Source organism: Hemiscyllium ocellatum, assembly GCF_020745735.1.
Source record: "Hemiscyllium ocellatum isolate sHemOce1 chromosome 27 unlocalized genomic scaffold, sHemOce1.pat.X.cur. SUPER_27_unloc_3, whole genome shotgun sequence".
NCBI lineage: Eukaryota > Metazoa > Chordata > Chondrichthyes > Orectolobiformes > Hemiscylliidae > Hemiscyllium > Hemiscyllium ocellatum.
Genome location: NW_026867498.1, coordinates 1,262,396 through 1,275,084, shown reverse-complemented (window position 1 = coordinate 1,275,084; position 12,689 = coordinate 1,262,396). Strand labels below are relative to the sequence as shown.

The window sequence follows — 12,689 nt, the reverse complement described above, 5'->3', positions numbered from 1 at the left end:
TGTGCTTAATGTTTGTTCATGAGGAAGTAAACCAGAAATAGAGGTCTCCCAGGAATCTTACAGTGCCCTACTTGAGGAATTCTGTCACCCTTACACCTATTAGGATCCAGCTATGAATTACAACAACATTTACACCAACAGAAATAAAGCATCGGTTATCAAATAGAGACAAACAGCACGGAAATAGACTGTTTCTCTATCTCATGCACACACGAGATAGATCATCCAGGGGGGGTGAGTTTGTATTTGCAGTATGATGTTTGCAAATACATTCTACTCTGCAAGGTTTGTGAAGATTTGTAGCTCAGGTTGAGGTTTAGGGTGTAGGTTTGCTCGCTGAGCTGTAGGTTTGATATCCAGACGTTTCATTACCTGGCTAGGGAACATCATCAGTGGCGACTTCTAAGTGAAGCGAAGCTGTTGTCTCCTGCTTTCGATTTATATGTTTGTCCTGGATAGGGTTCCTAGGGTTTGTGGTGATGTCATTTCCTGTTCATTTTCTTAGGGGTTGATGGATGGTATCTAGATGTGTGTGTGTGTTTCTGGCGTTGTGGTTGGAGTGCCAGGCCTCTAAGAATTCTCTGGCATGTCTTTGCTTAGCCTGTCCCAGGATAGATGTTGTCCCAGTCGAAGTGGTGGTTTTTTTCATCCGTATGTAGGGGTACGAGGGATAGAGGGTCGTGTCTTTTTGTGGCTAGCTGGTGTTCGTGTATCCTGGTGGCTAACTTTCTTCCTGTTTGTCCTACGTAGTGTTTGTGGCAGTCCTTGCAAACACCTGGAGTATGGGTCTGGGTGGTATACGCGTCGGCAGGTCAGTGTGGACTTGTTGGGCCGAAGGGCCTGTTTCCACACTGTAAGTAATCTAATCTAATCTAAAAAGATTTACAAGCATGTTGCCAAGACTGGGGATTTGAGCTATAGGGAGAGACAGAACAGGCTGGGGCTGTTGTCCCTGGAGCGTCAGAGGCTGAGGGGTGACCTTATAGAGGTTTATAAAATCATGAGGGGCATGGATAGGATAGATAGACAAAGTCTTTTCCCTGGGATGGGAGAGTCCAGAACTAGAGGTCATAGGTTTAGGGTGAGAGGGGAAAGATATGAAAGAGACCTAAAGGGCAACCTTTCCATTTAGAGGGTGGTACGTGTATAGAATGAGTTGTCAGAAGAAGTGGTGGAGGCTGGTACAATTGCAACATTTAAAAGGCAACTGGGGGGATATGGGCCCCGTGCTGGCAGTTGGGACTAGATTGGGTTGGGATATCTGGTCGGTATATACGAGTTGTCCAGGTTCAGGTGGATTGACAGTACTAAAATACCCATAGTGCCCAGGGATGTGCAGGTTTGGTGCATTAGTCAGGGGTAAATGTTGAGCAATAGGGGTAGGGGAATTGCGTGGTGGGTTACCCTTTGGAGGATCGGTGTGTAGTCTTTGGGTCGAGTGGCCTGCTTCCACACTGTGGGGAGTCTCTGAAGGGGAAGGGATTTTTGTAAACTGTGCAGGGCAACGCAGGCGTAGTGCGGGGGCCTGCTGTTGGCCTTGCCCTGCCCCTTGCTGCTCCCCCTGTTGTTGAGCTGTCTAAAAAACAGCTACTCTTTCTCTGCCCTTTTGCTGGGGGCATCTGAAGCTGGAACAATGTTGGGCCACAATAAAGGTAACCAGAACGTACTGCTGGGCTCAGGCTCTCATTGAAAGCTCCAAGCGGTTTTTGTTTTAAAGCTGCTCATTTCTTGCAGTCTCCTGCACTAAGTTTCCAATGTCGTGTATCAGATGGAGCAGTGAATGAGTAGCTGGGTTCGTTAGAAAGTATAAACTTTTCAGGAGTGCAGGCACTGCATCGTTTCATTGGCAGTTTACTAGCAGCACCGGGAGGTATGGGCTGTGTTCATGAGAAAGGAGGTGGAGGTGCTGCTGTTGGACTAGGTGGGACAAGGTTTAAAAATCACAACACCGGGTTATAGTCCAACAGTTTTATTTGGAAGCACTACCTTTCGGAGCGCTGCTCCTTCATCGGGTAGATGTGGAGCAGGATCATAAGACGCAGAGTTAAGAGCAAAAGGTCACAGTGTCATGCAACTGATATGATATATTGACAAATGTAGATTGATGTTAAGCATTCAGCACTCTTACCTTAATTGTTCACACCATTGAATAAAGGAGTTGGGACATCATGTTGAAGTTGTACAGGATGTTGGTGAAGTCACTTGTAGAGTACTGAGAAGGCTTCTGGTGGCCCTGTAACAGGAAGAATACTATTACAGAGGGTTCAGTAAAGATTTACCAGGATGTTGCCAGGACTGGAAGGTTTGAGTTATAAGGAGAAGCTGAGACTGTCTTCACTGGAGCACAGGAGGTTGAGGGGTGACCTCATTGAGATTGATATAATCATGAGGGCTCTGTGTAACATGAACATCAAATAGCGAGGAGCCTGCACGGTTATGTCAAGTGAGTGGGGGGGAAATTGTGGCATTTGGCCACTTTAAATCCATCAAAAACAGCACCTCCATAGAGCATACTGTGCATGTCAGATGAGGTGTCAGAAGACTGGAGGTTGGCTAATGTGGTGCCACTGTTTAAGAAGGGTGGTAAGGACAAGCCAGGGAACTATAGACCAGTGTGCCTGACATCAGTGGTGGGCACATTGTTGGAGGGAATCCTGAGGGACAGGATTCTACCTTCATCTAGATGGATGGGCTGGGACTTTTTCACTGGAGCATTGGAAGTGGAGATGTGACCTTATCAACGTGTATAAAATCATGAGGGGAGAGATGAGGTGAACGAAGGGTGTCCTTCCCCTAGGGTTGGGGTTTCAAGATTAGGGAGCAAATTTTGACAGTGACAGGAGAAAGAGATTTTAAAAAGAAGGGCACAATTTTTTTTACACAGAAGTGGTTCACGTGAGGACTAAATGTCGAGAGGAAGTGGTGGATGCAGGTACAGTAACGTCATGAATAGGAAAGGTTTGGAGGGATATGGGCCAAAACACTGGCAGGTGGGACTGGATTAGTTTGAGAACATAGTCAGCATTAACTAGTTGGACTGAAGGGTCTGTTTCTGTGCTGTCTGACTCTGGATATGTCTTAAAACTGGATACTGGTCTTAAAACCATTTTCTTGCCTTCCCCCACAAGCATCCACATCAAAATCACGTGAACTCAGCCTTGAATATATTCAATGACCCCCTAACTGCTGGAAGACATTCCCACTTCTGAACTTAATTCCTCTTGCGAACACACCACTTGCCTTGCTCATTGCCTGCTGCACCTGTCTGACAACTGGCACAGAAGGACACTGATGCCCCTCTGAACATCCACGCATCATTCCTGATGAAGAGCTTGTGCCACAAAATATGACTGTCCTACTGCTCGACCCACTGTGCTTTGCCAGTTGTGGTCATCTCTACATCAGGAAGACCGAGCGTAAACTTGGGGAGTGGTTTGCCGAGCATCACAGCCGGGTCCGCAGAGGCTGAGCGGACTTCCCAGTCTCCACCCATTTTAATGCCCCTTCCCACTCCCCTTCTGACAAATTGGAGGAACAAAACCTCATCTTGTCTGAACAGTCCACAGCCCGGAGGACTCGACACTGAGTTCTCCAATTTCAAATAATCTCCCATCCCATCCCCCAACTCACTTCCCAGCCCCTTCCACTCTTCCCTGCTAACTAGATTCCTTCCTCCCATTCACCAACCAGGTTATGGGGGTAAGGCAGGAACAGGATACTGATTGAGGATGATCAGCCATGATCATAATGAATGGTGGTGCTGGCTCGAAGGGCAGAAGAGCTGACTCCTGCACCTATTGTCTATTGTACCCTCTACCTGTCTCCACCTATCCCCACTTCATCACCCTGCCCCCAGCACACCCTTGTTCCACAGCTCTGCCTATACACACCCCAATCCTGAACAAGGGTTACACCAGACACCTCAACTTCTCCACCTCCTGATACTGCCTGGCTTGCTGCGTTCTTCCAGTCTCCTGTCTGTCTATTTTGCCAATTGAGACAAAGGCTTGGACTAACTTTTCCAGAGTCTGTCCCCTCGCTGGATTCACTCCCATTCTTTTCAGTTGCTCCAAGTCAACAATTGAACCCCAGAATGAAACGTAAATGGAAAAGGGGGTGAGAAAACAGAATGCTGTACACACAGATGTTGGACAGAGGAAGGAAGCTGCAGTCTGAGTGAAACTCAATCTTCATTGAGAGAGAGGAGGGGCAGGAGCTTCAGATCCTCATGGCCCAACTTCCGCATTCACCAATAGGGGAGCTCCGATTGGCAGGAGGACAAGTCTCCTTCCGGTCCTCCAGTGATCCTTATTTGGCCATCAAAAGTCGGTTTCGCCCCTTTTCTGCCAACAATGAGGAACACACCCAATGTTTTGGTGACAGTGGCAAACATGTGTGCTGCTTGTTGACACTGAGGAGTGTGCACAATATGCTCTGGAGCAATGCTGGTGTTACTGACAGATTTTAAGTTTCCAAATGTCTATTGGAGATCAAAAAGGGCAGAGCGATATTTTTTTCTCCCATGTGGCTCGATATTTGATTGAGCAGCCAGACAAATGCAAAAGCAATGTTTTTAAGTCTTTTCCTCCGTGTTGGGGTGACCTTCACAACTAGAGGACATAGGTTTAGGGTGAGGCCACAAAGATATAAAAGGTACCTGAAGGGCAATGTTTCCATGCAGAGGGTGGTGCAGGTATGGAATGAGCTGCCAGAGGAAGTGGTGGAGGCCGGTATAATTACAGCCTTTAAAAGGTATCTGGATGGGTATATGAATAGGAATGGTTTAGAGGGAGGCCGCCCGAACCAACCAACCCAATCACCCCGTGGCTCAACACTTTAACTCCCCCTCCCACTCCACCGAGGACATGCTGGTCCTTGGACTCCTCCACCGGCAGAACACAACTACACGACGGCTGGAGGAGGAGCGCCTCATCTTCCGCCTGGGAACCCTCCAACCACAAGGTATGAATTCAGATTTCTCCAGCTTCCTCATTTCCCCTCCCCCCACCTTGTCTCAGTCGGTTCCCTCAACTCAGCACCGCCCTCCTAACCTGCAATCCTCTTCCTGACCTCTCCGCCCCCACCCCACTCCGGCCTATCACCCTCACCTTGACCTCCTTCCACCTATCCCACCTCCATCGCCCCTCCCCCTAGTCCCTCCTCCCTACCTTTTATCTCAGCCGGCTTGGCTCTCTCTCTCTTATTCCTGATGAAGGGCTTATGCTCGAAACGTCGAATTCTCTATTCCTGAGATGCTGCCTAACCTGCTGTGCTTTGACCAGCAACACATTTGCAGGTTAGAGGGATATAGTGCTGGCAAAGGGGACTAGATTAATGTAGGATATCTGGTTGGCGTGGACAGGTTGGACTGAAGGGGTATGTTTCCGTGCTGTACATCTCTATGACTCTAAATAATAAAAAGTCAATTTTTCCAATGAACAAACTATATCCATGTTAACAAGGCTTAGTGCACAACCTGCTTTACTAACCATTCTCAACAGGTCCTGCCCCTTCAATGACTGAGGAACATATACATGCTGGTGCATAGTATCCTTCACTAGTATTTACACACTACCCTCAGCAATTGCACAAGTAACAGCAAAGGGCAAACAGCACAAGGATTAAACACACAGTGAGGGGTAAACAGCACAAGGATTAAAACACACAGTGAGGGGTAAACAGCACAAGGATTAAAACACACAGTGAGGGGTAAACAGCACAAGGATTAAAACACACAGTGAGGGGTAAACAGCACAAGGATTAAAACACACAGTGAGGGGTAAACAGCACAAGGATTAAAACACACAGTGAGGGGTAAACAGCACAAGGATTAAACACACAGTGAGGGGTAAACAGCACAAGGATTAAAAACACAGTGAGGGGTAAACAGCACAAGCGCCAGTAAAAGCAGATGGAAAGTGAGTGTAAAATGTGACTATGACAGGACAGGCCCCACATTCCTTCCCCTCCGTCCCCCCCACAACCTGCCTCACCTTTCACCTCCCGGGCCCAGTACCTTCCAGGTGGCCCCATAGTTGACACAGGGGCCGCCCCACGACCAGTAGAACTCCACCACCCAGGCGCCCGACCAGTTCCCAAGCAGGTCCTTAACCCCATCCGCCTCCAGAATGTTCACCGGCTCCTGGCTGCTGTACAGCCGGCCGGTGTGGCCGTGACACAGCAGCTGCGCCAGGAAGGCGGCGGCGGCGGCCAGTGCCGGGTGTCTGCCCCGGGCCGCACGGCGCCATTTTCCTAACGGCCGCCCTCCCGCCGCTTCCTCGCTCGAGCGACTTCTCCTCCCAACCGCCTTCGCCCCCGCGTGACGTCTGCACGGGGGGATGGGCGGGGCCGGGGGAGCCTCACCGTCACCAAGCAACAGCCACCTCGCGCTACAACTGCTCATTCACAAAAACAAACTCTCCTGTCTCGCTCTGCAGCTGCAGGGGGGGACACTGCCACGTTTCGAGGAGCCCTGTCTACTTGGGAAAGCTCACCGCTCCATTTAAACACATATTCCCACATCCCACTTGCCTGCATTTGGCCCATTTCCCTCTAAACCTTTCTATTCATGTACCCATCCAAATGCTGTTTCAATGTTGTCACTGTACCTGCATCGACCACATCCTCAGCAAGTTCATTCCACATGCAACTCACCCTCTTTCAAATCGTTGCCCCTCCGCTTCCTTTTAAATCTCTCTCCTCACATTAAAAAAAATGACCCCCGAGTTTTGAGTTCCCCTACGTTAAGCAAGAGCCACTTTCTATTCACCTTACCTCCACTCCTCATGATTTTATCAATCTCAATGAGGTCAACCCCCAACCTCCTGTGCTCCAGTGAATAAAATCCCAGCCTCTCCTTATAACTCAAACACTCCAGTCCTTACAACATCCTGGTAAATCTTTATTAAACCCTCTCTAACAGTATTCTTCCTATTACTGGGCCATCAGAACTGTACTCAGTACTCTGAAAGTGGCCTCACCAACATCCTGTACAACCTCAACATGATGTCCCAACCCCTCTCCTCAGTGGTGTGAACAATGAAGGCAATGTTGCAAAATGCCACCTTAACCACTCTGTCTAGCAGTGATGCAACCTCCAAAGAACTATGTACCTGAACACCGACTCCCCCCACCTCCATGTCTATCTGTTCTCTAACATGACTCATGGCCCAACCATTATCTGTACAAGTTCTTGTTTTAGCAAAAATACAACCCCTTGCTTTTATTAAGCCTCTCTCTCACACACATACTCTCTCTCTCTCAGACAGACAGTCACACACCTCTCAACACTCTCACACTCGCAGCCTCATACTCCATCACACTCTCACTTTCCCAAGCATGCACACATACACTTCTGCGCACACTCACACACAAACTCACATGCACACACTCTCATTCTCTCATGCACGCACACATACTACTCTTTGGGGTGAAATTATTGGCAGAATTATATTTGCAGATACATTCAATTTTGTTCAAAAAGCACACAATCTGCAGGCAGTCAATGCATGTAATATTTTACAAATTCCAACTTTGGAAACAGAACCAGTCTGATTCAAGATTGGAATACTGACAGACTCAAATCTCACACCTTTAATGCATTGTCTGAGCGGAGATGTCTTTTTTTATAAAACCTTAAGTCATCTCAAGAACATTGTTACATATTAATGAACCAAAGCCCACACCCATTCTAAGAGATGAAGACTATCTAAGTTTGTTCAATATATTCTATCAGTTGCTTGACACTGATCTTTTAATATAAGTTCTGTGTCTTATGATGCTGTTCCATGAGGCTTATGTATTGATGAGCTGAAAATGTGTTGCTGGAAAAGCGCAGCAGGTCAGGCAGTATCCAAGGAGCAGGAGAGTCGACATTTCGGGCCTGAGCCCTTCTTCAGCAAGGGCTCATGCCTGAAACATCGACTCTCCTGCTCCTTGGATGCTGCCTGACCTGCTGCGCTTTTCCAGCAACATATTTTCAGCTCTGATCTCCAGCATCTGCAGTCCTCACTTTTTCCTTTTGTATTGATGAGGCAAGATGGTACAGATGAGACGATAGAGAATTACAGATCAGCGAGGAAGGATTGAAAGAGAGAGTTAAGAAGAGCAAAGAGAGGACACGAGCAGTCTTTAGTAAATAGAGTAAAGGAGAACCCTAAAGCTTTCTATAGGTATGTGAGGAATAAAAGGATGATTAGGGTAGGAATAGGGCCAGTCAAAGACAGAAGTGGGAAGTGGAGTGTGGACACTGCAGAGATCGGAGAGGTGCTAAATGAACATTTCTCATCGGTGTTCACTCAGGAAAAGAATGACATATGAGATATTAGACTCGAAAGGATCGAGGTTAGTTACACACAGGTGTTATCAATTTGAGAAGGAGTGAAAGGAGACAAGTCCCCTGGGCTGGATGGGATTTATTCGAGGATTCTTTGGGAAGCGAGGGAGGAGATAGCAGAGTCTTTGGCTTTGTTATTTGAGTCGTCATTGTGTTTGGGTTGAATACCTGAGGACTGAGGGATTGCCAAATGTTGTGCCCTTATTCAAGAAGGGCAGCAGAGATGACCCAGGTAATTATAAACCAGTGAGTCTTCCTTCTATTGTAGGAAAGATTTTGGAAAGGATTATAAGAGATAAAACTTATAATCATCTTGCAAACAACAATTTGATTTCAGATAGTCCACATGGTTTTGTCAAGGGCAGGTCGTGTCTCACAAACCTCATTGAGTTTTTTGAGAAGGTGACCAAGCACGCAGATGAGGGTAAGGCAGTTGACGTGGTATACTTGGAATTCAGTAAAGCCTTTGATAAGTTTCCACATGGTCGGCTAATGGAGAAAATGCAGAGGCATGGAATTGAGGGTGATTTAGCAGTTTGGATTAGAAACTGGAAGAAGGCAGCGAGTGGTGGTTGATTGAAAATATTCAGTCTGGAGTCCAGTTACTAGTGGTGTTCCACAAAGATGTTTTGGGACCACTGCTGTTTGTCATTTTTATAACTAACTTAGGCGAAGGCATAGGTGGATGGATTAGTAAATTTGCAGACGACACTAAAGTCGGTGGAGAACTGGACAGTTTGGAGGAATGTTACAGGTTGCAGGGGGATTTGGATAAACTGCAGAATTGGGCTGAGAGGTGGCAAATGGAGTTCAATGCAGCTAAATGTGAGGTGATGCACTTCGGGAAGAATAACAGGATGGCAGAGTAGTTGGTCAATGGAAAGATTCTTGGTATTGTGAATGTGCGGAGGGATCTTGGAGTCCATGTGCATAAATCCCTGAATGTTGCAACCCAGGTGTATAGTGCTGTAAAGAAGGTACACGGTGTGTTAGCTTTCATTGGGAGAGGAATTGAGTTCCAGAGCCACAATATCAGGCTGCAACTATACAAAACACTGGTGCAGCCATACTTGGAATAGTGTGTACAGTTCTGGTCGCCCCATCATAGAAAGGATGTGGAAGCATTGGAAAAGCAGTGGAGATTTACCGGATGTTGCCTGGCCTGGAGGGAAGGTCGTATGAGGAAAGGCTGAGAGACTTGGGTCTTTTCTCATTGGAAAGAAGGTAGCTCAGGGGGGGATTTGATAGGGACATAAAAGATGATCAGAGGATTAGATAGGGTAGACAGAGAAAGACATTTTCCTAGGATGATAACGTTAGCTTGTACGAGAGGGCATAACTACAAATTGAGGGGTGACAGCTTTAAGACAGATGTCAGAGGCAAGTTCTTTACACAGAGAGTGGTGAGGGCGTGGAATGCCCTACCTGCTAAGGTAGTCAACTCAGCCACATTAGGGAGATTTAAACAACCTTTAGATAAGTGCATGGTTGATTTTGGGATAGTGTCGGGGAACGAGCCGAGAATAGTTCAGAGGTCGGCGCAACATCGAGGGCCGAAGGGCCTGTTCTGCATTGGATTGTTCTATGTTCTAAACTTAGTGCAGGAGGCTGAAAGAAATGAGCAGCTTTAAAACGAAAACCTCTTGGAGCTCAAAGCTTTCAATGAGAGTCTGAGCCCGGTGGTAAGTTCAGGTAACCTTTATTGCAACCCAACTTTGTTACAGCTTCAGATCCCCCCAGCAAAAAGGCAGAGAAAAAGTAGTTGCTTTTTGAACAGCTCAAGGTGAAAGTGCACACACCACACCTCCCCTGGCCCCACCCCACCCCACCCCTCTCACTGTCTTTACTATTGGCCAGCACCAAGTTGTCCCTTTGTAACTGGATCCTTGGTACAGCCGTAATCCGGAGGAAGTATTGCCTCACTCAGCAATTTCAGCCCATACCCTGTCTCCAAGTAAGTTTCTCCCCACTCCTTTGCCAGTGGGGGGAGGGCAGTGTGGAGTCAACCAGACTGCTGTGGGTCTGGAGTCACGTGTAGGCCAGACCGGGTAAAGGATGCAGCTGGAACGACTGAGTGTATCCTTTCCCACAATGAGGGTTCCCTCCCCTAACAAGGGAGAGAGGGAATCAGATGGGGGCTTTCTCCCCCACCGCACCACCCCCTCCCTGAAACGGTCTCATCATTAAATTCTGAACTCCATATTTCTGACCGAATACCAATTCTGCCATCTGTCGTGACGGGATTTGAACCCGGGAGTCCCCGGAACCGGGTTGATATTCCAATCGATAATGAGACGCGGCCGTCACTCCTTCAATCCCCCTGCGATGGCACGTGAACTCGCTGGTGGCTCCGCAGGTGGGAGGGGCGGGTGAAACCCTTCCCGCACTGAGAGCAGGTGTAAGGTCTCTCCCCGGTGTGGATCTGCTGGTGGGTCAGCAGGGCGGAAGATGTGCTGAAGGCCTTCCCACACTCGGGGCAGCTGAAGGGCCTCTCCCCTGTGTGGATCCGCTGGTGTCTCCGCAGGTGGTAGAAGCAGGTGAAGCCCTTCCCGCACTGAGGGCAGGTGTACGGTCTCTCCCCGGTGTGGACACGCTGGTGTGTCCCCATTTGGGAGGCCCGGGTGAAGCCCTTCCCGCACTGAGGGCAGGTGTACGGTCTCTCCCCCGTGTGGATCTGCTGGTGCCTCAGCAGGGTGGAGGAATCGCTGAAGGCCTTCCCACACTCGGGGCAGGTAAAGGGCCTCTCCCCCGTGTGGACCCGCTGGTGCCTCATCAGGGAGGAGAACAAGATAAAGGCCTTCCCACACTCGGGGCAGCTGAAAGTCCTCTCCCCGGTGTGGACAAGCCGGTGGGTCCGCAAGGTGGAGGAATGTCTGAAGGCCTTCCCACACTCAGGGCAGTTGAACGGCCTCTCCCCCGTGTGGAAATGCCGGTGGGTCCGCAGGTGGGAGGAATACCTGAAGGCCTTCCCACACTCAGGGCAGCTGAACGGCCTCTCCCCGGTGTGGACACGCTGGTGGCTCAGCAGGGTGGAGGAAGTGCTGAAGGCCTTCCCGCAGTCGGTGCAGGGGAATGGCCTCTCCCCGGTGTGACTGCGCCGATGAGTCTCCAGGGCAGACGGGACACGGAAGCCTTTCCCACAGTCCCCACACTTCCACAGTTTCTCCACAGAGCGGGATTCCTCAGGTTTCTCCATGGCCACAGCTTCAGCTGCACACAAACACGTGTAGAGCCCCTCCCTGCCGTGAAATCCCCTTCCCAGGCCGTATAACTGTTTCAGGCTCCACACACAGTGCGCTCCAACAGTGGGGTCTCTTGTCCAGTCCCACCTGATGCTGAAAACGTCCTCAAACAGGAACCAAAAAGCGTTTATCCCTCCCACAGAAATCACAGTCATAAATTGTTGTGGTCCCGATGGATTGAGTGACTGTCAGACATTGACATCAAAGTGAGGACTGCAGACGCTGGAGAGTCAGTCAAAAAATGTGGCGCTGGCAAAACAGCAGGTCAGGCAGCATCCGAGGAGCAGGAGAGTCAATGTTTCGGACATAAGCCCTTCATCTGTAGATGTTGAAACTTCAGTCTTCAGATTTTCAAATACTCTGCAAAAAGAGATTACAAAAGTCATCACTATCAGTGCAGGGTAGAAATTCAGAACAAGCAACTCTACTTTCTGTGGAATATTCTTTTGTTGTTCCACAAAATTGAAAGCACCATCCCACTCTCCCTTCCCCTCTGTTCTCACTCCGCTCTAACTAATTCCCCTGAAGGTGCTGATTCAGGATCTTACAGGGACAGAAAAAGCAAAAACATCAAGACTGACATCTCTCTGAATTTTGGATGCCTCCACCTGAAAGTTAATATCTTTCACAACACTGAGAGTGAGCAGGTCTGATTTTGGGAAGCAAAAACAAAGTGCCAATTCAGGGTGAACCTGCAATGCAGCTTCTTGAGGAAGGACCAGACACAAAATGGTTAATGACCCCAGGAAGGTGGGAGCAAAATGAGACATCAAGGCATTAACACCGACACACTTCAGTCAAACTCTTCTGCTCCCAGTCAGGGCAAAACATGCCCTGAAAGTCCAATCTTCACAACCACACTTCTGCTTTCACTGAAGACAATTAGAATCACACAGCACAGAAACAGACCCTTTGGCCCAACCTGCCCAGATATCCGAAATTAATCTAGTATTGTTTGCCATCACTTGGCCCCTATATGGGCCGGGTGCTGGCAGCTGGGACTAAATTGGGTTGGCTATCTTGTCAGCAAGGACGAGTTGGACTGAAGGGTTTGTTTCCGTGCTGTACATCTCGATGACTCCAGTCGCATTTGCCATCACTTGGCCCTCACC

The 12,689-nt window shown here is 48.7% G+C and overlaps 1 protein-coding gene across 1 annotated transcript in view; it reads right to left on the bottom strand.

Moving 5' to 3' along the window:
* Positions 1-10,214: 10,214 nt before the first annotated feature.
* Positions 10,215-12,689, bottom strand: part of LOC132808001 (zinc finger protein 850-like) — a 40,200-nt gene continuing 37,725 nt past the window's right edge. Inside the window, exon 4 of the mRNA XM_060821889.1 lies at positions 10,215-11,762. Coding sequence (XP_060677872.1) covers positions 10,647-11,762 — 1,116 coding nt within the window. The 3' untranslated portion in view covers positions 10,215-10,646. The remainder of the gene's footprint in view (positions 11,763-12,689) is intronic.